A 25660-nucleotide genomic window follows, 5' to 3' on the forward strand; every position below is an offset into this window, starting at 1 on the left:
TCAGGATGTTAATGCTTGGCACGTGCACGTAGCAACTCGCTGTTATCAATTTATTATATTTAGCCTAAAACTTGGAAACTAGGTTCTAAGGTTCTGGCATCATCAAATATTTTTGCTGCGATACATTAGTTACCAAGTTTGACGCTTGTCTGCGCTATGTGTTAGTTTAATTCAAGCATTTAGCAACTAGCTATTTCTCCACTCAAAGATGGCAATCTCATAGACAAATAACAACGCTAGGAATGAAGAAAAAGTCGCGTTATGGCGGTATAAACATGATATAACTTTTCACTGCACAGTCACCGTGGCCTTGTGAAAGTTTGTTTTAGACGCACGTGGACCAAGTGTGAACGGCGTGAGTGGTTTTGTAGCAGTAGCGAGCTGTGAACGATTGTTCTGCTGGTGCGTGTGAACCTACCTTGCGAACTGCTCCTCAGTGGGCTGGGGCCTCGTATCGGCGTCTCAGCCGGTGTTAATTAATCACAAACCCGTGCTTTTTTTTATTGCCTCGAAATCACATTCGATCATGAAGGAGCAAGTTGTCTGCAGTTTAAGTATGTCAACGAAGTGCACAAGGAGCGCGTAAGAGTGCGCTATTTTTCTACTGTGCAGTGAACTTCGTCCCCGGAGTTCCTTTTCACGTGTACAAAGGCGACACAGTAAAGGACGAAGAAGACAAGACAGGGCTGTCTTGCTCGTGCTGTCGTTCTCGCGCTCGGAGGTCACCGTGCTCGGTTGGAGGTCACCGGATGGGTAAGATGACCGCGTCCCTTCTTCCGTCACGCCTCCTGTCATGCACACGAATTGTTCTACAGCGCGGTATCGCTGGTTGACGGCAGGGCAAGAATGAGCTACTGCGCTGCTTGACACGTAATTCAACTGACAAGGCACTCGCATCTTTCGCTGGCCACTTCTTGTAGCACCAGCGTACTACGCACAGGCAAACCCTTTTGGTTATGTCATACGAGCTTGCGTCTCAGTAACTAAGAGCGGGCGTCTTAAACAACCCACATATCCTCAACTGACTGAGATTCCTGAGGCTCCCAATCTGCATAACAAGCTCAGTTTTATCGAAGGATGACAGGCGGCGAAAAGGCCCGCAGGCGAGATCAAACGAAGCACGAAGCTGGAGAGGCTGTTGTTTCGGCTAGCAGACGGCACCTCGAGCGCTGGGGCCGTCGATGGCGGCGGATCGGGCATCTTCGCGGAGTTACCTCGGTTAAAAAGAACCCCGGCCATTCATTTTTCCGGGTTGCCGGAGCCATCGGTCTGCGCTGGGCAACGTTTACTTTTTGCACCCAGGGTTTTTTTTTTTTTTCTGCCCGGGTTTCGCGCTCCTATAAGCCCGCGATGCGCAGCCGTCGTCCGCGGCCACCGCCGGGTCGATACACACGGACGAAGCTGGGAGCCGCATAGGAGACCGCATCGCGCCGGCGGTGGAGCTGACCTTTTAAGGGGTCCCCGCAACACCGAGCTGGTGGCTGCATTTGCCTTATTCCCCAGTCGTGCCTTCTTAGCTCCAGTGCGGCGTCGTCTGAGCGGATCGCTATGCTCACCCCTGTCCGCAGATGCATCACTTTTCGATCGGGACGAGGCGACGAGAACGAGGCCTCGCCTCCGCTCTGCGTGTTTGCCTCCTTACGTGCCGTCTGGAGTTTCGGCCGACTCCTCGGTTGAGCAGCGGCTGCATATGCGGCCCGCGCGTCGTCCTAGACCGTAGTCGCGGCGTGTCTGCCGACAGCCATGTAGGCTCGTAGCTTTTTCCATTAATTGGTGCACAACCCCAGGTAGTAAAAGGGCAACTCGAGAGAGACGTTTCGTTTCCTTTCCCCAGTGGCACGTACGGCACCATAGGCAGCCCTTAATAGCACCCCCCCTCTCGAGAAATACTGTTGACGGTCCCGCATGGTAGTGGCACTAAATAGGCACCGCGTCCTCCCTCCTTAACGACCGCTTCACTGCTGTACTCGAAGCAGCATGTCTTTCTTGACTCCGAGTTTGCGTTGGTGCATGGAAAGCCAGTGGGTTGGCTCCATCCTCAAGCAGTGTGAGCAACACGACTGTGAGTGTGCCACGTCTTGATTCTAGGCAGTGCTTGTGGCTACTGTTTGTGTATGTTGTCACAAACCTGCTTTGTCACTGATGTTTAGACGACAATGAGCAGTTTCGTTTCGTGCCAGGTCCCGTGTCTTGCTTGCTCTTCATTGCCACCATTCCCTGCCTTTACAAGGCTGGGCACCGCATGTTAAGCGTAAATATTGTATCTGCGCACTGAAATCGTCGTTTGAAAGGAGTTAACTCAATAAAAAGACAGGACGAAGGCAGATAGACGTGGAGCAATCACAGGTGCCTGTGATTTCTATGTCCGTCTACCTTCATCCTGTTTTTTTTATTGCGCTAAGCTGTTTTAAACATGAAAGACGAACTCGACCAGCAGCACGCTTTAAAATCTCCTCTCGAAAGCTGCGTCACATGAAAAAAATGTGTAGAATTAGTAGCTATAATGCCTCATGGCCATGTCAGTATCTTGTCCACACTGTCGTGCAAGTGTGCACAGCCATATTTGTTAGTTCTTTGTTGTTTTGACAGGCTGCTTCTGTAGTGACGCTTCTTAAAACCTACTGTGAAAGATGCAATATGGGCAGTAAATAGTAAAATAATCACCTGGATTCAGGCAATCATTTTGACTCTCTGGCATGTCCTGCCTTGAAATTGTTTTACGCACAATTAGTTAGTGACACAGGCTGTGTACTGCAGAGATGCTTTTTCAGATATGTGTCTACTTTGCTTTTTTAACTTTTGCCACTGCTGAGCATTCAGTGTCTCTTTCAGGTTGCTGTGGTTGTTGTGCGGCATTACGGCCCCGCTACAAACGCTTGGTGGACAATATCTTTCCTGCCAACCCTGAAGTGAGTTTAATCTTTGAGCCTTGCACTTTTCACCTAGTAACGTTGCTTTGTTGGACGTGCCAACTGTCGACTTCAACCCTTTGCTGGTTTAACCCCCTTTGCGCATTTCAGGATGGGCTGGTGCGCAACAACATGGAGAAGCTTACCTTCTATGCGCTCTCGTCACCTGAGAAGCTGGACCGTATCGGCGAGTACCTGGCCCTCAGGGTGTCACGGGACATCTCACGCCACCGGCTCAAGTACGTGGAGATCTCCATGGAGGCCATGGACCAGCTGCTGGTGGCATGCCACGCCCAGAGCCTCAACCTGTTCGTCGAGAGCTTCCTCAAGATGGTACAACGGCTCCTGGAGTGCCAGAACCCGGATCTCCAGCTGCTTGCCACACAGTCGGTGAGTCTGAATTACTTGCCATGTTTTGTTTACAAAAAATGACTGCAGTACAAGGTTATGGAGCTGAGGCAAGGATGAGGGCTGAACTTGCAACAATTTTATTGAGTGGTTCGTTAGTATATATCTGCTATCCGAAGCAAAGGAATCATCTGCACATGCGCACAAAGGCCAGCTCTTTACCAGAAAAGACAGCAGAAGTCGTGCTCACAAAATCCTGCCCAGGTCTGATGATCTGGTTTGGATTCAGCAATTTAACACATGATACATTCTCAGCTTTTTCTAATGGCAACAGTGTTCTGAAAGTCCAGGATGCTTTTTCGTGCATCAGGACAACTCAGACGGACAAGTCAGGCTATGATTAGCCAGAAAGCCATCATAGTCTTTCCCACTTCATATACCATTTTCAAAATGTTAGCTTGCTCGCTTTGTTCACAAATTTGCTTTGGTAGCACGCCTTTCATTTCTTGAGTTTTGGGGCACCACTCACATGGTTTGACAGATTCATTTTAGTTGGATGGAATTTATAGACTCTTATGTGTTGCAATTTTGATGCTCATGAGAGCTTCTCAAGCTGTTGTTTAAGATTCATGCATAACTTAATTGCTATTGTGGGCTCCTGTGTTTGTGTATGATTCAGGGCAGTTCTTATTGAGTACAGCAACAGAACAGTGCCAAGCTCAGTTTGTGTCACACTCTTTCAGCCTTCTGCCATGGCATACATCAGGAGAAAATTGTCATACTGGGATGCTAACATCCTGACTTGCTTTGCTGGTTACAACAGGAATGTGTAAAAACATTGAAGAAAGAAAAGCAGTGTTTGCACCTTTCTATTTTTTTCATGCAAATGAATATCATAAAGACATAAACTGCTAATGCCACCAACCTAGGTCTGAATTACTGTACTGTTGTTTTGAGAAACCTCGCAATGCAATAAATGATGCATTCAGGCTTGAAAAATTATCATTGATAGAAGTTATGTGAAAAGGGCACCTCTTATTAACCTAATATATTTTGTTTTGTGTACCCTTGTTCTGGGGCTTTTTGAAAAGAAGTGCAGCTTTTCATTCTTTATTTGCTCTCTTCTCTACATGCGTGCAGTTTGTACGTTTCGCCAACATAGAAGAGGACACACCATCGTATCACCGACGCTACGACTTCTTTGTGTCCAAGTTCTCCTCCCTCTGTCACGACAACAACCCAGATGCTGAGCTGAGAAAACAGTGAGCTGATTCTTCCTCTGTTTTTTTTTTTTCCTACATCCTTGCCGCCTGCCTCCAGTCTGCTGTTGGTTGTCCTGAGCACTTTGTGCAGGGAACTGTTGTGCAAAGGAACTGTTACTAGAATGTGCAGAAGTGCCATTTTAAGAACTTTCTTCTCTGATGGAGTCTAGAAAGTAGTGATCTTTTTTTTTGTTTGAGTCTACATGGTTGAAATGCCTAACAAACCCTTCCTGTTTGCACAGTAGAAAGAAAGGCTTGAAGCAAGTGTCGCATCGTAATTTTGAAGCCTAGTGATTAAAAAAATTATGGAATTATTTACTAAGTTAAACTAAATACGATGACTATGCACTAGCACAATCGCGCCTTCGTTGTTACACTACACTAGCTACATCCCATGTATAATCTGGTTTTACAATGTGTGCTGCAATCTGAACATGTGACCAGAGCAGTCGTGATGCAGATTTTCTCCTTTCCTCTTAGCATGGTCAAGTTTAAGCTGGCGTGATGCACATGTCCTCTTTTCCTCTTAGGGTGCTGCAGGTTTCCTCCTTGCCACTGAGCTGTAGCCATCGTGTAACCTGTTTCATCTTGGGAGCAAATAGTGTAACAGGATTTTCTTTTTTCCACATTGATGCAGCTGGCACAACACTTGGTTACAGCCGCCGCGAAACAGTTTCCTCCTTTCTACTTGGCAACAGAATCTTCTTGGTTTCTTGAAACCCAGGAATCTTTGTTTTCAGCTTCTCTCATGACGTGCGAGTCTGTACGTGCATGCAGGCTACGCCTGGCGGGACTACGGGGTCTGCAGGGTGTGGTGCGAAAGACGGTCAGTGACGACCTCCAGGTGAACATCTGGGACGAAACCCACATGGAGAAGATTGTGCCTTCCCTGCTGTTCAACATGCAGGATGCCAAGTGAGTCGTTCTATGTGATTCTTATAGGTGCACTTGCGAAGGCAGCATGAGACATTTGAGTGATGCATCGATTCAGCTGTACATGCTTCTGTACAAGATACATTTCTGTGACGGTGTACTAAGACCTGAATGTCAAGGCTAGGCATTTAATGTTTGGTCTTTCTCGGTTCTTTTTGCTGTTTTCCAAGTGTAATAAGCCTATTCTTATTGCTAGTGTTGCCCTGAGGAGATCTGTCTTCTAGTCCGGGCACCCAACACCTGTGAAAGATCCATTGCGCCATTTGTGCCCAACGACTGTTCAGTAACGCTAATCCTACCTTACCCGTTACGAACGGCGCAATCTTTCTCTTCATTTCCTTGCAGCTTAGCGAAGGGAGGCACTCCGTCCGTTCATTCACAGCAAGAAAGTGGGGAAGGCGGCACTGCCCAGACAAGGTTTTGTTTGCTCTCATTGCATTCTGTTTCTTGAGTGCCACCGACCATAACGTTGCGTCAGTGGGGAGGGACACGGGAGCAGGGGGTGCTGCTGCAACCTGTTTATTCGGAAGTCTGGGTGTTGTGGGCTCGGCTCTTACGCTTTGCAATGTTATCTGGCAGTGCGCGGGCTTCGGAGACGCCAGACAGTCCACAGGTGGAGACACCCGTCACCTTGGCCGAGAACTGCTTCCGAGAGGTCATGGGGCGAGCCACGTATGGCCATATCGCATCCGTCATCAAGCCAGTTCTCAAGTGAGTATCCATCAGCGCAACTGGAAAAGTACAAATTCAACAGTTCCAAATTTATAGACTCTAGCATGGTGCGGTTTTCACAGAAATGCACTTTACATTTGCCACTGGCAGGGGGTGCTCTAGCAGTTTAAACTGTTACAGGGAGGGCGGAGACGAGGGAGGGCACATGCAACCAAGAAAGCTGCAGCCATCACGAAGGCCCGGCTGCAATGATGGTGGCAGATGATGCGGCAGTGTTCTGTTCCACTGACTACAAAGGGAATACTCAATATGTCATCAATATCTGCAGCAGCATAAGGGGCACAACAGGTATGAAGCACCAAGAGGTATTTGGAAAGGAACAGTGATGCCAGGGCTTAACTTTCGGAAATGTGGTTACGTGCCGAATGGCACAAGTTCAGATGAGACTAGAAATGAATCTGAGAGCTGTTGGAAGATTAGCACTAGATGCCCAAGGCAAAACCACAAATGAGGCAGTACAAGGGGACGTCGCTGGGCATCATTCATAGCATTTGAAGCTCAGAGCAAAATATATGAAGAACCCTGAGGAGATTGGAAAATAACAGGTGTGTAGCTGAGGTATTTAAATACGTATAGAAAAAGAGCATGGACTCACAGCAGTGGAAAAGGACTACTAGAAAATTAACCAGTAGGTATGGAGGGAACAAGGACTGAGAAATTAAGAGCTTTATAAGCGACAGGTAAAAAAACTGAAGATAAGAACTGGATTAATTCGGTGGAAAAGAAGCAGGCTGTGGAACTATATAAGGATTAGAAAAGGCAGATCAGGAAGGAATCGTTCTATGGTAAGTTGGTAACTCAAGAGGCAGCATCCTACTATTTGAGGCTAGATTGGGGTGTCTTTGAATGCGAAGCTACAAAAAGACATGTGTAGGCATGTCCAAATATATTGGTTTTTTAGTTCAAAGGGAATTCAAAGTAAATAGTAATTCTCTTCGAATAATTTCAAAGCAAATATTTCGAGTACTTCCGGCACACAAAAAAGGTTGAATCGCACAATAAGCATTTTTGAAAATTGTGAATTTGTCGAACACGCAAGACCATTCCATGAAAAAAGGAGAATGCATTGAAGCTTTATTGCATTCACTGAAGCTCTGTCGACGTCCTGCAAAAATGGCCGTCAGAAATTGATGGAATCGACCTACAGTAAAACCTCGTCGAATCAGAGTCACTGGGACCACGAAAAATATTCGAATTAACCAAACGCAGCAAAAAAAAAGGACTCGGGCAAAAAATTTTGTTGCGGGAATGCACTACTATTGGACAAACTATGCAATTACCATACGCTGCTGCATGAAAGTCTACCTCCCAACTCATAGCCCTTGCTGGGAAAAAAAAATGGACTCCAAATACAAGTCGACGCACGCAACGCCCCCCCCCCCCCCCCCCCCCCCCCCCCCCTCTCCCTTTCTCCCTTCCTCCACCCACGTCGGCCCGCTGCCACACTTCGTTTTGTGGTTCCCCACGGGATAGAATCGTGGCGCACGCACAACTGAAAGCAGTAAACACATAACGATGCGATCACAAGGACAGCAGTCTGAAGCCAATGGAGAGGAAGAGCGAAAAAAAAACGTCACTCCATTCTGTCTTCCATATTCGCTTGCGGCCCAATTGACTAGCGGTAAACTGAACTGCCAACTGTCCTATAGTTTCAAATTCCGGCAAGACGCACGCCTCGGAGATCATCGGAAGTTCGCTGTCGCACTACGATCGCTCGTCCGAGGAAGCGATCGCCAGCGCAAATGAACCAGCTAAGCGGTGCACAATTCGAATTTTCTTCAGCAGAACTGATTTGCGTATGAATTAACGACTTTCTTTTTTATGCCTGGGGCCCTTTGCGTCCTGCTGTAAACTGATGCCGGCATAGGTGCATACTACTGCCATTTGTCTAAAGCTACCTCTGGCCGACCCCCCCCCAACATCGCATGGCTATTTTCCAAAGGAAAGTCGACTTATTCGCAATGGGACCAAAGTATTCAAGAGGTGCCGGTAACCTATGCCCCTCTAACCTCGACACAGCTTGCACTCAAAAAGAAACTGCGCAGGCTGGCGTAGTTGCTGGCGCTGAGCAAGAAGGTTCGCATTGTGGGACAAGTGCAGGGCGCGTTTCGGTGGTCTGCAAGCTGTACCATAGACTTGTTGCGCTTTGAATATCAAGTATCAGTATCGTTCTTTGGCGCCGCCTCGCGGCTCCGAGGGGCCGTCGCTTCACTGCTTTGCAGCGAAATCGGGATCAGGGATTCCCGCATAGCACCCCAGAGCTAGACCGGTGCAGGCCGCCACTTCGAAGTATCCGGTTAGATTTGTATTAGAAATTATTGGACCACTGATCTTCTTTGAATTATTCGGAATTTCAAATTAACCGAGTTTTTACTGTATATGTGAACCTGACGTACTGACGGAGACCTATATATGAGACCTATTATGAGACTCCTGATTGTTGATCCTAATTGTGATTGCGTCGTTCAGCTATTGGTTTTGAGCGACCACTCTGTGAACACGTGCTAGGTGCACGCATCGCGTGCTGTCCCGCATCAGGCATCGGAAAGGCATGTGCCTTTGTGCCTTGTGCTAGCTTCCTCTTGTGCTTGCACCTTCGCGCATGATTTGTGAATTTAACGTGGAGATGAACGGCTGTGGTACCTGCATTCCGCGAAAGTAAGGAAAGCCACACTTCTTTCAATTAGAGAGATTTAGCGTAGTGCAATCTGCTTCCGCAAAGAGCCACTGTGCACGCGTGAATCGCTCTGAGGACGCCACAAGGTGCCAGGTGCTGGCCATCTGTTTGCAAACCTACCCCAACGGGATCGATCAGCGCATGCGCACTGGCGGTGCTCTGAAACAGATTGCGTTATGCTAAATCTCTCTATTGACGAATGCCGCCGTGCTGATTAGGGCGCGTGCTTAGACACCTGGCAGGCACGGATCGGGGCGCCGTGCCTCAGCCCGCTCCCATCTGTTGCTGTGACCATGTGCAGACCGGCTCCGGCATACGTGCGGGAGCAGAGGCACGCACCGTGAAGTAGGGGCTTAAGTTGCACGCGTGCTGTGGTGCCATCCCAGAGGAAGTAACGCTGAACCGAAACCACACAAAGCAATTAAGGGTTCCAAAAACTCCATTCGCTCGAGACGAATACTTCCAAGATTTTGAGTACCAAACATTCGGATCAAATCGGATATCGAATAGTTTATTGTTCGACCAAATATTCAATTTTATCGAATATTCTCGCATGCCTAGAAATTTATCCTAGAAGATGACACATTTGCAGCGTGTGGTAGATATACAAAAACAGGGATGCGACAGTATCCATCTGGATGTTGATGCAGGCTCAGTCACTCTCCCTGGCGCCCTAGGATTTAAAGATAGCAAATGTTCTTGAATGAATTTGCGGTAGAAGTTAGCAAAAATGATACGAAGATTGGTGGCTGAAAAGCAGGGCGGGGATGTAAGATTCCAAGTTCAGGATTGGAAATTGTATGTGAACAAAGATGACAAATTTATAGATAATACCTTTAAGTTTGACGGATTGCTTAAAGAAATTTAAGGGAAAAAAAAAGCCGAGCATGGTGGCAATGAGCACACTAAGTAGAACTAAGGATCCCTTGCCTCCTGCACTGTTTCGATCACCAGTGAGACAGACAAGAGCCGCTACTAAATAATAGATTTAGCCTACCACCATGCCACAACACTTATGGTAAAAGGTTATTAGAATATACAGTGGTGCCCAGGTATGGAATGAGGTTCCCAAAGACATCAAACTCAGACATAATTTTTCAGCATTATTGAAACATATTTTTCTTAACTGCCCGGATTTGGGGAAGTGCATATGTTTGCGTTTGAATTTGTGCATTTGTAAAGTTATTTTTTTTCTCCTTTTCTTACACTTATCATTTTTGCACTATATTTCTGCATTTTGCACATTTAAGATACTATGATTGTAGTGTTTAGCATGTCTGTTGCTGGTATGTCTGCCATTACGTACATTAGCCAAATGGCCTATGGGTACAGTTAAGTTTGTGTTTACTGATCTCACAAAATAAAAATGGAAAGGATGAAAAATAAAAACTGCCACTGCCCTTTTCAAAGGGCATGCTCCAAACTTCCATCCATTCATCCTTCCATCGCCACCTGTTGGTTACAAGTTTGCCTAATCTGGCAACAAAATATTTTTTGTTTTCGTGTGCATTTCTGTGAAGACCGCATTATAGTACTGTCTATACTTTTCGAATTATTGGATTTTTACTTTTTCTGTTAACTTTGGATCACCTGGCACCTGCTTTTCATACCTCTGATCTGCTAGCAGACTGCATTAGCATTCTTGAAACTGCTTGTTCAGTCTCTTGTCTTCATTTGTCTGTCACTTTGAAAAAACATCTCTCGTTGGTGCGAACACTGTTTGGTGTCAGTGAAGGCTAGAAATTGTGTTTCCCTAGTTGCTTGATAGTGTTGGGAGGCGACTAATTTTGAACGAACCAGCCTTCTTCCAGCTAGACTTGGGTACCTGTGTGTGACGTTGCACCACTTGTGAGTGTGAAGAGAATGTAGCGGCCTCAGCTGCTGTATGTAATTAACTGTTGTGATGAATTTGCACGCTTGCTTCTACCTCTGCAAAGTGTCATAGTGTCAGTGAGTGCTGATCATGAGCTGCCCACCTGCTTCCTCTGTGTGTCCAGGCACCTGGACAACCACCAGCTGTGGGTGCCCAACACCTTCTCTGTGTATACATTCAAGATCATCATGTACTCCATACAGGCAAGTGTCGGCTCACGGTTCCACATTTGCCTCAGGGGAGAGAGGGCATTCAGCTGCACTTCAGTCTTGTTTTGAGTCAGCATAAAAACTGCCTGCAGAGTGCTTAGCACTTCATTTCTTGAGGCACCCCAGAGCAGCCGTTCAGCTTCCTATCAGTGTATGTAAGGTGATGGAGTGTGGAACTGAATAGCAAAACAGAAGTCTCTGAAATTTCAGCTAATGAGCAGTAGTGTGAGTCTGGCTGAATGAGGAATTACAGTGGCAGATCAGCTCGGTCTTACTGAATTCGCTGGTGTGTGCTATGCAAGGTAATGAACCCAAGGTTCGCTATGGCATTTGAAACGCATGTTATGTTACAACACAATACACACTTTATAAGAAAAAGGAAAGGTGGTACCTTTGACTGCTTAAAATTTACTGCTGCTGCATAGTTGCTCCAGCTATCAATATGTTGTCTAAGGAGAAGACAGCATGCTTTGGCTGGAGCGGTCACTTTAATCAAACAGTTTCTTAAAATGTGTACATCATGCCACGAGTCCTGAGTGCTACAGGTATAGGCCTTTTATCCGTCATTAAGTGTGTCCTGATGAATGACGTGATGGCTTGGATACGATTACAGATAAGCGCCTAGCTTGTTAGTAAAAGAGAACGAGACTGTGGGGGGGTCACACTTTCAGTAGGCAATTTTAGGGAAGCTACGCAAGTACATAGTGTGCTCTCAAAAGCATCTTACTTTGATGAATTTTATCCTACTCTGCTAGAGTAGGATTGTAGAGTACAAACAGAAATAAAGATTACTCAGACCCTGTCGCAATAGTGAACATCTGCTCTGTCAAGATTGTGACAGGTTCACCTACTTCTTGCTCTGACTCTGCAGTATTTTGAGTTCTTTGCTTTAAGCAGTATAAAGTGTTGTATATAAACTGTTATGGCGGTGAGCACTTTTTCTCTGAAATGGCTAGTTGTGCTGTGTCCACTGTTTTCATCTTTTGTATCTCTTGTGTTTTGCCCTTAGAAGGAAAGTGAGCTGTCGGTCACAACGTTTTGTATGGCCTCCTCGTATGCAGGCGCAGTATTCGTATGCGGTAATCCAAATCCTGATGAACCACCTCGATGAAAAGTACCGGCTCGAGACTGGCGCAGGTTCGAGCGAGGACACCGAGCCCAGCTCAGCAGGGGCCGTCTCCAAGGGTCCGAAGGTGCGCACAGGCATCGTCAAGGTGCTCTTCCACATCGTCACCATTGCGGCCGGCGAGAGCGTGGGACCGTCGGTGCTCGAAGTGTTCCACTCGTTGCTGAATCACTTGCGGCATTCCATCACTATCCGTAGGTGAGAGCTTCTATAGTTCAGAGTTGTTGCTTTGAGGAGTGCAGTGTGCCCTTGGAGGTATTGACTGTGTAGAGTTTCTCAAATTACCTAGAGGGAAAAGAGGTGCCACCGCTTATGCGAGTTCCTTTTAAATAGCACTTCATTCATCTAGGGCAGGGGTTCTCGAACTTTTTTGCCTCAAGGAACCCCCAACAGCCTTCAGCATGGGCCAAGGAACTTCCCCCATCCGTCCCCATTGCGATCTGTAGTCACAAGCGTCACAATCAGTGTTGCTTGTGATGTGAACCCGTGCTTTTTTTTTTCTGTTTTCACTTTTGTACATATTTGTTTTTCTTGCTTTCAGCAATCAGTTTTTTTATTCAATGCCTGCCTCTCACTCTCACCGTAAGACAAGAACACAGTCACAAGACAAACGTTTCCGTGAATTCGCACACACGATGGCCAGGCTGTGCACAGAATCAAATGATGCCTCGTCCTGCTTTCACTGACAACATGGCGTCAGGATTTTTTTTTTTTTTTCAATTCTGATTTCGACAAGTACTGGCTTTCCGGCAGGGATGGGTTCGCTGGTGGCAAAACTTCACTCCAGCCCCACCCAGCTCCATCGAATTGCCCAAAGAAATGCCTGACAAGATGCACACGCTTCCTATTTTTGTCTTGTCTGTGGTCAGCTAGTCCCAATGTGCGACCCACACTTTCAGTCGATGCGCACAAGTGCACGTGACACGCATTGTCGTGTGCGCCATGCCCCTTCCCCACCATCTTGCCGGCATTGTGAACATACGTACATGGCACAGCTGGGCGCAGCAATGTCTTGGCACGCTACCAAGTTTGCTGGGTGAGCCGTCGCCGGCACTCTCATCAAAACATAAATACGTACGTGGCGCAGTTACTGGCTCGCAGCATCTTGGCGCGCTGTCAAGGTCTGTGCTCTGGATCGCATCGACGCCAACTGCTCGAAACTGAGAAATGAGCTAAGAAGATCTTACGCTCTGAAATTAGTTTTAACAAACCAAGTACTGTGTCTGCTTCGCACACACCAGCCAGACGTGTACCGACGTGTACTTTGGGCTCCCGTGGCTCCGTCGTGATGGTCATGGTGAAAAACCTTGCACAAGTTTTTTTCTCACGGAGGCCACCACGAGCACTGTGGGTGAATGTGACGTCATCGTTCGTCCTTGAGGAAGCGGTTTCGAAAGCTTCCATTGCGCATGGTGGCTTCTAGGAGCAGTGAAGAATGATGCTGTTGTGTGTATGGTATAGAGAATGGGCGCTTGCTTGCTCGTGATTTACGTGTGTGTGTGTGATTAGGTGGTAAGGTCTACTAGTGCGGGGCTTTCTTCTGAGTTTGTGCTTTGCCTGAATGCTGATGTGTCAGCTACATCGACGGGTGCTCGACCATGAGGGAACGCTATTGCGTTTCACTCTTAAGTGTCTCCCAAGTTCTTTTGCTATTAGTACCTGTTATTTTCACTACTTTTGAGCATGAACTGTTGTAATGCCACATGGCATGACATCCCAAAAGTGAAAACAGCGGAGATGTGCCGATGGCGCTGGAGCACGGCACGTCACATCAACTTTGTCCCTCGTTGCAATCTTAGATGTTCCTCTCATTTCAGTTAACGCCTTATTGTCATGAAACTTTCCCTGCCAAATTTCTTCACTCAGCTCAAGCTAACAGATAGTCGGCGTAGTCAGTTCGTTATATCAAGGTCAATCGCCGCAACACCTTCATTACATAAAGGTCTCAAATGCACGTGCTTCAGTGAGGGCAGTGTTGGAAAATTGACAAACTTCATAATATCGAGGAATTCATTATATAAAGGTTTGTTATATCCAGGTTTTATTGTATAACAAAGCTCGACTATAGTCCATTCTCTATGCACTGTTTGCCCTTTGCTTTCTGGTGGCCATGCTGCAGAAATGCAATGCTCAGTAAGTTTGTTTTTTTTTAGCAAACGATACACCCACAGTGTCAGACCATTCTTTGAAGGAGGTGGACCTAGCAGAGTTTATGGCAAAGTAGAAAATGAAAATTGGCTGTCAGCAATCCTATACATTGAGTAGCTTGTGGATTTATGTCCAGTTTATCACTACAGGTCACGATTAACTTACCCAATTTGCAACAGAGGCACTGTATGTTTTTAAGCCTGATTGCACTACTGTGCAGTGTGTGGTTAGCAAAGAACTCCAAAGATGAGATGAATCAGGCAATAATTTGCTTTGGAATAAGTGGTTCATCGTAACATATTTTGAAGGCTGTTCAAAACATCTTATTTGAAGTGGATGCATTAGTTGCATGGTAGTGTCTGTCGGATTTGACAGAATGTGATGCAAGGCTGAACAACATCAACGCATGGGAGCCTGTTTCTGGCTAGCATATGCAGACTAGAGGCTGTAGTAACTGGTCATGGGAGTTTCCTGATTTATGCTTAAACGCGTTCCTCCGTCACCCTGGTGCGCAGCTCAGACGGAAGTGAGGTGGAAGACGAGCGTGAGTTCCAGGAGGCGGTGATTGCCACGCTGGGCGAGTTTGCCAACAACCTGCCCGACTATCAGAAGATTGAGATCATGATGTTCATCCTGGGTAAGGTGCCTGCGCCCCAGGGACCCGAAGACTCCACTGACGGGGACGTCGGCCCTCCTGCCATGTCGCCCAACCTCCGTGACAACTCCGAGGTGCTGCTGCAGCACATCATGCTCAAGTCACTGCTCACAGTAAGTTAATTTTGCGCCTTCGGAGTGAGATCATGGAAGCCAGGCGAGATGTTGTGAGGGTCAGGGTCAAGTTTGTTCAGTATCATTAGCATATTACTAGTGGGTGTGAGGTAAGCAGCATACTCAGTGATCCCTTGGTGTACAGGAAGGCTGCTGTCAAAAGCATTTTAAAATTTAAAGTCTGAAATGAATTACAGCGGGACCACTATGCACAGACAAGAGGATTACAATATAAATGCAGGCAGTGGTTATAGGATCAATGGTTTTAAGATTTCTGAATACAAAAAAAAAACCCTTTATATGGGTGTTGAGTCTTATAAAGAGTATGGAAAAGGGCTTATTGAGGTGCAGAGAGACATTGGCCTGTGAGCCATAATGACGTCAGGCCAGCGACATCAGGTGCAGAATTGCTCAAATGCCTTGAGTGCCAACACCAGGCTAGGCCAGGATACAAGCTGTTCAGGATCTTGAGCTTACATGTACTCTGGTTTATGAAAGACTTCGTGTTGCTTGCACTTCTTTTGGGTGTTGGGCAGTGTGACAGCTTGTGTGTGATGGCTCCTCCTCCCCCCCTCCTCCTCTTTTTTTCACAGGTAGGCCAGAAGTACCGGACGGTGCAGTTGAGTCAAGCATTCCCAACCGCATTCCTGCAGTCTCTGCTGCGCATGTCACTAGCCAAAGACCCCTCAGTGCGCCTTGTCGTGCAGAACATCCTCCACACGCTGCTTGATCGACACCAGAATCTGCCTCAGCTGAGCGTCATGCCCAACTGCCAGGTGCTGGACCACAGCTGTAACAGCTGGCACTTCCTCCATTTCTTTCTCCACTTCATTCTCTTTTATTTTAGTGCAGTAGCAATACTAGGCGCATTGTACGATTTCAGGCATAGGAAGGTGCGTGCATCCTTGAAGCCTGCTTTGTGGCAGGCGGCCCTCCTGCCCCCACTGGCTTGTGGACAACCTGTCAGGTGTACACACCTGGCCAGCCTTCACCTGGGTGAAGGCCTTTAGCCCTTTATCGGCGCTGTTCAAATCCCGTCGAACATTTAAGCTTGAAAAGAACGCTACCAATAGCCCCTGTGTCAGTAATGCCATGTGCTGAGAGTGGTGCTAAATGTGCACAACATTCTCGCCACCAGGGTCTGGCCACCTATCATATTCTTCCTCCGTGGTTTTTTAGCAGTCACATTTGCGGCCACACACTCTGAATGGCCCTTTGTCTTTATTGCCATCTACGTCCCCCTCACGTGAAAGTAAATGCACACAGGCCTTTGGAAGCATCCTCCGAACCAGCTTTTTTTGTCTCTTTTGTGGATCTCATTAGCACAGTTTTTTTTACCTTGTGTTGTTTGCACTTGCCAAGCCGGTGCCACAGTGAAGTTCGAGTTGGCAGCTGTGTTATGGACACGGTCTAGGGAAGAATGAAAAGAGCAGATATGTTCAAGATTTGACAAGAACTATGTTGGGGCACATGAAGGAAAAAAAAAAGTGGTAGGGTTTTAATGTAGCTAAACAGTGTGTACTTGCGAAAGCATGTGTTTAGCCTGGCTGGCTCATGGTTTTGCTTTGCTGGGCCGTCGTCACATTTTTCATTACCACAGGAAAAATGTCTGCTTTGGAGACGTCTGAGACATAATTTTACTACAAGATATGTGACGTATAAAAATGTGAAACTTACATGAAAATGATGGCAATAGAATGCCCTTTCTGTACACATTCATTTCAACACAAATACTTGGTGTGAATATTGCGAAAAAAAATGGCAAACTTGCAAAAAAGTAAAAAATTAAGAAATTTTAATCACGAGAGAATAGCTCTTAAAGAAAAAAATAATAAAAACATTCTGGAATGTACAAAAAGTTTTCCAATTTGTTTATGAACTAGCTGCCATAAGTTCTAATTCATATCTCAAAAACTTTTTGAGCTAGAAATTTTTTTTTCACACTGCATGACAAAAGGCCGTTTTCTGTGTGTCCTAGATATAGATATTTCACATCGAGCAAAAAAAATTTCAAAGTAAAATGTAACATATCAAAATAGAGCCTGATAAATGTACTGTCTGATATTGTTAGTTTGAGCTAAATATGTTTTAAAGAGGCCTCCAAAATTTTATAAACACTAAAATTCTATCTACCATGCCATTTGTGATGATCTACTGACACGAAAATTATAGAGTAAATCAATGAGAACTTGTCATAGTGAATAAGTAAAAAAAAACTGTAAAGTGTTTTGGTATAGCCAATGTTTGTACTACAAAACTCCTCCAAAAACTCATGCTAGAAAAACTAAATTTAATCAGCTAAAAACAGCAAATAGAACAGTCCTTTTTCATTGTTTTAGCACCATTTAGAAGCAGCTTGTGGTGATTGCAGAGGCCTCAAAAAACCAAACTGCAAACGTCAGCCTGGTTGGCTTTCCCGTACAGCGTTCGTTGAAGCACACAGCAGTGGCAGGTCACACGCCAGCCAGGGTGGCTTCCTCGCATTACAGCTGTGTTGCGCAAAAAATTAAGCGCAGGTTTAACACGGCTAAACCTAAGTAGACAAAGCGAAAGCAGAAGGTTATGCATAGTTATACTTGGCTAAGCTCGGTCTTGCTAAGCTGTTGTATATCGAGCAACTAGATGCGGCTTGGCGACTGTAACGTACGGACACTAGATAGGCAGTGCGCCCACCCTGGCATGTGGCAGTTAAATTAATGGTTGATCATGAGAGGTTGCTCACCCAATGGGCACTGTGACTCATTGCTGCAGTGGCACGTGTCTGCCACAGTGTTGTCAGCGCTAATGCATGCAGCCCACCTCTTTCTCTCACCACCGCCACATACCTCAAAGGGCGACTGAGGCGTCCACTGACCCAGGGAGCCAGTTATGCGCCCTTCCGTTCCTCAAAATCATCTAGAATGTTGTCAATGCCAACATCAATGAACACGGTGAACGCGGACTGCGTATAGAAACAAAGGCGAGCGCTCGGTTTCGGGGGCGGCGGCGGCTAAGTGACGTCCTAGCTGTCACATGGTTTCTCTTAGGATGAAAAAACTATGTAGGGGAGCAGTAGAGCTTTTGCTTTAAAAACTACAAGCCAGGACGAAAGCTCTCGCTGTTGTCTCCACCTCCGCTTCATAACAGTGAACATGAGGCGAGCAATGGCTGCTGGAAAGCTACAACTATCCACCTTGTTTCTGGTTCCAAGGCACTATCTACGGGTGTGAGAGGCGCAAATGGGTGCTGACCACCTGGCTACCCCTAGTGCCTGGCTCGCTGCTATATCTTCTGTGGCGCTGTTGGCAAAAGCAAGATAAAGCGTAAACCGTACCGTTAACACTTTCCGCCTGCCATCCAAGTGGGCACAGTTTGGTGCTCGGCAGTTCGATACATCCGCTTTATGGGAAACCGGTTCAATATATGAAGTAGGAAATGCATGTGTTTGTCGAAAATATTTGGTAGCAGTTTGACATAGCGAATAATTCGTAATATCCATGTATTTTATAACAAGTTTTTTCTCTAAATTCCTTGAAAATGTTCTACAATGCTTTGATTTTACAAGAAACTATTTCAGAAGGTGTTTTGGACAGTTTAGGGTTAGTTGGAAAACTTCTAGAGCTTTCGCGCTCTACCTTGGGCTATTAGAAACCATAAATCAGAGTTTGGTACCCTGATATCTACCAGGCCTGAAGTCGGTTCTTTTTTTGGCAGATGGAAGTATATCTTGTCCATATAATGTTGAGACAGTACAGAAATCAGACATATCATTCATGACATCAATACGATGCGTAAAACGGCTCCAAGAGCGAGAAGATAGACAAGCGGAGAACAAAGCCTACGGGCAGACAGGTGCCCATGTTTTGTGCAGAGGTTACAAAATCAACTTCAGATGAGGCAATATAATCGTCAGGGTCACTGATGCTTGAAAAACCAAGAAAAATCTGCTGCAGATGCAGCAAGATCGCGCGAAACTCGATTTTTTCGAGCACACGCAGTCTGTGCGGCCTGACACCATCCCACGAGCACACTATGCTGGATGGAACCTAAACTTAGTGCCGTTTCAAAAATTGCCGCCTTGCAGGGAAAATGCAAACTACACAAGAAATGAAAATAGAGTACCTGAACAACAAACTATATAGCGCAGCAAATCCTCAGCAGCCACAGTAGCACTGAAATCTCGCTTCGAATCTGTCGATCACCGGTGATCAATGCTGAGTGGCATGGAAAAAAAATTAAGCTCTGATCGAGGTTAAGCTGATCTGATCTGTTCACGCCGCAGATGAAAGTTGATCAAGACAACGATGTACAATGCACAGTGTAAGAGTGTGCTGCGGTTTAACACTAGGCGTGATTGGCTGCGGTGATAGCATAGTGCCCTCGTGCAGTGGCCAGTGAAGCTGATCGGTTCACACCGCCACAGGCTCGAAACGCAGACGCAGCAGTATTTATTTTATTTCTGCATCAGCTGTTGCTCTGCTAGGTTTTGCCAAGGTCACTTTCAAGGTCAAGCTTCACACAAACCCTGAGACGGTTAGACCTTGTGAAGTAGTGCTTTCACGCTAAAAAACTTGTCCTAAATTGTCCCATCTCATGCCACACAGATAAGGGTATGACAGGGTCTGCAACTTTTTTTTTTTTTTTTGGTGCCCCTTCTCTGTACAGGACCCAGTGGGTGAGCTTCGCGTGGAGAAGTGCTCGCGGCAGGACACAGTGTTCATGAAGAAGAACGGCCCCGACCTGCTGAGCCACATATATGAGAACGCTCAGCTGCCCAACAACCTGCCCACCAACTTCCAGGCCCTGTACACCACGCTGGCTCTCCTTTGTGTCGAGCTCGGCAGCGAGGACGTGCTCATCGAGCTGTTGCGGCTCATGTTTGCCATACAGGTGGGTGGTGAACGCAGAGGGAGAAAGCAGTGCACTCTTTGTATTTAGTGTAGCATGCCCTTTTTTCTTGCTTTTAATTGGTTGGTTGTTGTTTTCACTGAGTAATCTTTGGTGGAGCTTTGTAACTCAGCCTTGCTTACCTCAGTTCAACTCTCTAAGTCTGCCAAGTGCAGCATTTTTTTTTACTAACAAAACCAAATTTTTTTGTCACTGGTTTCATGTATGTTTGGAAGATGACTGCCTTAGAATTACACATGACAATATGATGTTTGTCATCATCAAGATAGGTCTTTGCTTCATATGAAAGTGACGTCATCCGTAATCTGTTGCATATTTTTTTCTGTGACAGCATGCAGTGACCCCACTATCACGCCAAATGCACCAAACAGCACCAAACCGCATAAGCTGCGTCATCATCGCTGCTTTCAAATTTGACAGCACCGTGCGACGACTGTCCAGGCAGACATAACCGTAGATGTCGCTGCCGTTTCAAAAGGTTAAGGCCCGTTGAACCTCACTTTTAACGAACATGACTGTCTCGAGGCACTTGTTTTGGCACTTGTTTTTGAGCAGCTGCGCATTTCTCTCTGGCTTACAAAACACGAGCAGCACTGCGTCGAGATGGAGGCTGATTGATGTCCTAAGGCTTGCGTTTCTTTAGAACCTACCTTTCATCTGCGTGACTCCGACTGGCTAGCCGACTAAGCGTAGTATGAGTCAAACGATCGAAAGTTGCCGTTAGTTGTGGCACTGATATAATTTGGCGGCATAATTCACATGGGCAGATGTGGCTATTTCTGCGTATATGGCACACCGGATCTACCAGAACATCTTTGCTGACATGGTGTTTCTTACATTTCCCCGATATAAAGGACCACTATTGCTCATGAGCAAACAGCTTGTGAAGTGAGCTCGTGCTGCTAGTAGGCGCAGTATGTCGGTGACACGTTGACAGCGTTCCATGCTGTGCAGTCAATTTTTTGTACCGAGTAAATGGCAGTTTTTCTTGTAAAGTTTGTTAGCGAGAATATCACTGGCAGTGTGGCCAATGGCAAGAATGCCTGCAAGGCGTGATTCGCCCATCCACTTTAGGATAAGAGCCGTGCAGTTGTTTAAATTTGGTGTCAAGCTTTTTCGGCTAGGGAGGGGGGTGGAGGATGTACAAAAAGCGTTGACAACGCATTAAGTGAAAGCTCTTTAATTCGACCTCCGTTAATTCGATGCCCCATTTCCAAGGATAGTCTGACCGCTTGATTTCAATATGGTAGCATTGTTTCGGTTTCGTTTTTCTTATCTTCATACCAGCCCGCGGCGACGGCCGCACATCAGCCACAGCCAACCATCAGCCATGCTAAACATTGTGCACTGTTTAGAATGACATCAAAAAAGAAAGTACCCACAAACATGGGTCAGCTTTTTGTAAGGTGTCCTTTGGACACAGAGTTCTTATGTGTTAAGCCCTCGTCAACAGTATTTTCCATGTGTAGTTGCACTAAAGTTTTAAACCCACTCTGCATGAAGTTGTAAAATAGTAAAATTCACTAGGCACGTCAGCATGGGGAATTCCTCAATCTAGTGTGAGGCAGGGGTAAGAATTCACCGGGAAACTTCTTTTTAAGTGCACTGGACATTAGCGGCCATGGATTCAAGTGACTTGAGCATTGGTGCAAGAGCACCACATTGCAGCTTTTATTTAAGATCATCCAAGTTATGAGAATTTTTTCTTGTCTCCCGCAATTCATAAACGTTTAAAATTAGGTGTCTGTGCCGTGACTGTAAGTATCTGACACAGGTTATGTATATTGGTCTGTGTGCAACGTGTGGCCCAGGACCTTCCGAGCAGTGGGCTGGTGAGCATGAGTGGCGCCCACATGGCCTCCCTGCACGCCCTGGTGGCCGCCTTCATGTTCCTCGCTGGACAGCTCACCTCCATCCCCTCCCTCTGCAGCCACGTCAACGAGGTGGGCTTCTTCCACATTGTACAGCAAGGTTCTGCGTGTGGGCCGCTGATTTGCTTGCTACGTACCAAGAGTTGCTTTGTGCATGGGGACTGTGAAAAGTAGTACTTGTTTTTCATGGAACAACCACTGTATTCAGCCAAGCAATTTAGTCAGTACAAGCATTTACACTTGATACAGTGGTGAGTGCACTCTGGTGCGGTACTGTGTGGTACATTTTAGTATAGTTTAATCAAGCCGGTGCACTGCAAGCAGTGAGGGGACCAAGTCAGTGAAACACTGTGATGAAAAATTGTAATGTTGCCAGAGTTCCTTCCCAGTCCCTCTAGACTTTACAGTGCACTTGTTGGTAGATCATTCCTGCTGTGGCTTCTGGTGTTGGCACTGAGAGCCTTAGCCTCGTCATTTGACTGCTGCCCATGTGATGGGCTCTGGCTGGTCACATGACCCCACACCGTGATATCACCATGAACATGCAGCTGTCCAAGTGTGACCAGCTTGTGTCGTAAGCAGCCGTCCAAGCATGCTCCCTGCTCGCAGATCACATGACTGCTCAACTCATCAGATTGGTCGAACCATGAGGCTCCCCCCTCCCCCCCCCCCCCCCCCCCCCCTTTGAAGTTGGCCACATTGATGAACAAACAAGAGGAGTTCAGAACAGGCTAAAGGAGGGGTTGTGGGGCGCAACAGATGCCACACAGTTCGCACCTCAAAAGCGCAAATTGCAAAAGCATACAACAGCTACACTGCTCAAATGCATTTGTAAAAAAACCATAATCGGTAGGCCTTTCACTTTTTACTGCAAAAGCAGTCACAGTGCAAAAATGCCGCCATCTGTTTATACCTCCCGAGACTGAAGCCCACTGGAAAGCCATGCAGCAGTGAAAAAAGAAAGCAAAGGGGATAGGGAGTTCAAAGGTGACCCCACCCCCCTAGCTAGAAGCTTTCCCTACCACCCACCACCACATACCCCCACCCATTAAGTTTCACTGTCCAGAAAAGTACTACTGCATGTGTGAAGTCTTGGCTCAGAGCAAAAGCAGTCCAAAAAACATCACAGAATTGTCGCATCAGATGTCTGATTTTCCTGTAAATCTTTTTATTGTATTTGGGTAGTGCTGATTTGGACCAATTTGTAGATGTTGTGATAGAGAAAGCATCATGCAAACTAGACAGTGTTAGATCAAGGGGTCAGCACTTCATTCCGTGTGTTCCTGCTCTTTTTGTCTGGATGCCTCTGGCCGCAGGTAATTTAATAAGTGCTTGATCACGTCTGTTCTTGCCATCTTATCTTGTATCTCCCGGTCACAGGTGATCGATACTTCATACTCTGTTCCTGCTCTTTTTTTTGTCTGCATCTCCCTGGTGGTCGCAGGTGATCAAGGTTCGGCGTGAGCGTGTCCCCCAGCTGCTGCCCCAGGGCCAGCAGCTGACGGGGCCCCTGGGACAGGTGCCTGAACAGGCACTCTTCGACCGCAACGTGGTGGCCGAGGCACTGCGCAGCACGGGGCACGACCCCTCCAAGCTCTTCACGCCGTACGCGCCACGTCACTCCAGTGTGCCGGGAGGTGAGCTGCCTTCAATCCACTTGCCACACTTTTTTTGCTTGCTTATGTACTTACCTAAAGTACGGTTGAGCATCATTGTAGCAGTAAGTTACAACTAGTACAATAACAGAGGAACTGCAGTTCACCTTGGAAACCCTCCACTGAAATGCACGTACAGTGCAATCCCACATAATAATTCAGCGGACACATGAGGAAACATCATTAACGCGGGATTAACTGAAACCAAGAATAGACAGGACCTGGTAGTACCTGGTAGTAAAAACCAGTTAGCATTCTCTACTGTCTTTTACAGAGCTAGCTGTGTTAGTCTAGTTCCCCCAGTTAGATGTTGTTGGTGTCATCATCCCATCTGCATGGCCCCTTCTGCAGTAAGGATAGACAGGTACAGTCATTTTCAAAAATACACAGCCCATGGCTTCAGTCCGCGGAGCGGCTGCGGGCCGCACTGTGGCACTGCTATCTTCGTCAGGAGCTTGCTGCGAGAGCGTCTCGTGTGACAACAGCCTTCACTGTCACTCTCGTGCTTTCACGTAATATGCCTGATGAAATCTCTCTCGTCTGTTCTGCCGCGGGCGCTCGCTACGAAAGAGGGCACCTGCATGTTTGCGGGTCTCTGTGCACGCCTTGTGCGTCGCTCGCCATGCACGCATCGAGGCACGAAAAACGAGTGTCATGAAAAGATGCTTCCACTTTGCCGTGCTGTCTTACCGCACCATTACAGCAAGACTACGGTCGCGGAGCGTTAAAATACGGTGCTTTGTAGTGGCGAGGTCTTGTTTCTATGTTCATATTTCGCTTCGCATGTATAGTTGTGGCAAAATCGTGGTTTCAAATTTTTGTGCGAAAGCACTCACATGCTCACCAGCACCAACCAAGAATCTTGTGACCTGGACCGTTCTTCTGCCGTCGCCTAACAACAGGAACGCCAAGTCAGTTAAAAGTTAGAGCAAAGCATAACACATAGTTAGTTACCTTCAGATTTGCCCCTGCCACCTCCGAATTCGACCACGCCCAACACAACGCTGACCTGTAAATTTGGCCTGGCCACCCCAAAAATTGCCCGGGCCACCCCCAAAATTTGACCTTGCCAGATCACGGCTAAAATTTTTGTCTAGTCATAATTGACTGCACCCAAAACAATGGTGAGCTTCAAATTTGTCCTGGGCCCTCCCGAAATTTGGCGGCTCACCACCAAAATTTCACCTTGGCCGATATGCATCAGAATTGATGTCCAGCCGTAGTTGACCGTGCCAAACACGATGGTGACTTCCAAATTTGGCCCGGACCAAATTTGGAAGTCTCCATCATGTCACGCTCGGTCAATTATGGATGGACCTCAGTTTTGGTGCAAATCGGCCAAGATGAAATTTAGGGGGTGGCCCTGGCCAAAATTTGAAAATGACCAGGGCCAAATTTGGAGGTCACAATTGTGTTTGGCATGGTCAACTATGGCTGGACATTGATTTTGATGCAAATCGGCGAAGTTGAAATTTCGAGGGTGGGCCAAATTTTTGGAGGGCCCGGCACAAATTTGGAGGTCACCATCGTTTTTGGCATGGTCAATTATGGCTATACATCGATTTTGGACCTAATCTGCCAAGGTGAAATTTTTCGTGGCCGCCGCGGTCTGGTTCAATCCCGGGTACTCTGGTTTAGTAGACGAGCGCCTTCAACCACTGAGCCACCGTGGAGGGCTGCACTGCCATTTTACAGCCCCATTGTTGCAAGGAAAGAACCATAGAAGTGTATCATTGTAAATGTCTGAAAAATATGTAGTGTGGCTTGCAAATTCCATGCTAGCATCATATTTTTATTGTACCGTTATCATTCAGCCATTTGTAAGTTGTTGCATTCTTCAGCACACATAATCTTTATAACTTCGCCATTCTGTTAGATATGGCAGTAGTTGAAACTGTCATCACCTTCAAACAGTGAAGATTGCATTATAGGTGGTCACAGGCGGCTGGTTGCATCCTCGAATCATTTTTGGTCAAAATGCGCAAAACATTTACAGCAGCTTTCATTTTGCAGACGTGTCTGCTGAGCTCATTTGTACGGCTTCCATGATTCTTAAGCAAAGGACAAAATTTAGTTCTTCATTATAACTCTGTCAAAGTTGAACAATACCAGAAAACTTTTTTGTTATTGCCGAGATTCTAGTTTGTTAAGTAAGGTAAGCTATGGTATTGAAGGTTTGATAATCATTATATACCGTGGTTCAACTGCATCTAACACCTAGTTCTGTGAGAGTGAATATTTTTATTACCAGTTGTAACAAAT

General features: G+C 46.5%; 1 protein-coding gene across 5 annotated transcripts in view; it reads left to right on the plus strand.

The window, feature by feature from the left end:
* The first annotated feature begins 221 nt into the window (after positions 1-221).
* Positions 222-25660, plus strand: part of stmA (Protein EFR3 homolog stmA) — a 32444-nt gene continuing 7005 nt past the window's right edge. Inside the window, exons 1-14 of one of the 5 annotated variants that reach the window (XM_077639562.1) lie at positions 222-355; positions 613-753; positions 2833-2909; positions 3021-3299; positions 4398-4519; positions 5297-5434; positions 6032-6163; positions 10859-10937; positions 12005-12267; positions 14733-14985; positions 15579-15761; positions 19630-19854; positions 21684-21815; positions 23188-23380. In XM_077639562.1, coding sequence (XP_077495688.1) covers positions 750-753; positions 2833-2909; positions 3021-3299; positions 4398-4519; positions 5297-5434; positions 6032-6163; positions 10859-10937; positions 12005-12267; positions 14733-14985; positions 15579-15761; positions 19630-19854; positions 21684-21815; positions 23188-23380 — 2080 coding nt within the window. In that variant the 5' untranslated portion in view covers positions 222-355; positions 613-749. Of the gene's footprint in view, positions 754-952; positions 2063-2832; positions 2910-3020; positions 3300-4397; positions 4520-5296; positions 5435-5797; positions 5870-6031; positions 6164-10858; positions 10938-12004; positions 12268-14732; positions 14986-15578; positions 15762-19629; positions 19855-21683; positions 21816-23187; positions 23381-25660 lie in introns of those variants that run through there. The other 4 variants (XM_077639559.1, XM_077639558.1, XM_077639561.1 and 1 more) reach the window with 4 other exon arrangements.

Source organism: Amblyomma americanum, chromosome 10 (genome assembly GCF_052857255.1).
Source record: "Amblyomma americanum isolate KBUSLIRL-KWMA chromosome 10, ASM5285725v1, whole genome shotgun sequence".
Lineage (NCBI taxonomy): Eukaryota > Metazoa > Arthropoda > Arachnida > Ixodida > Ixodidae > Amblyomma > Amblyomma americanum.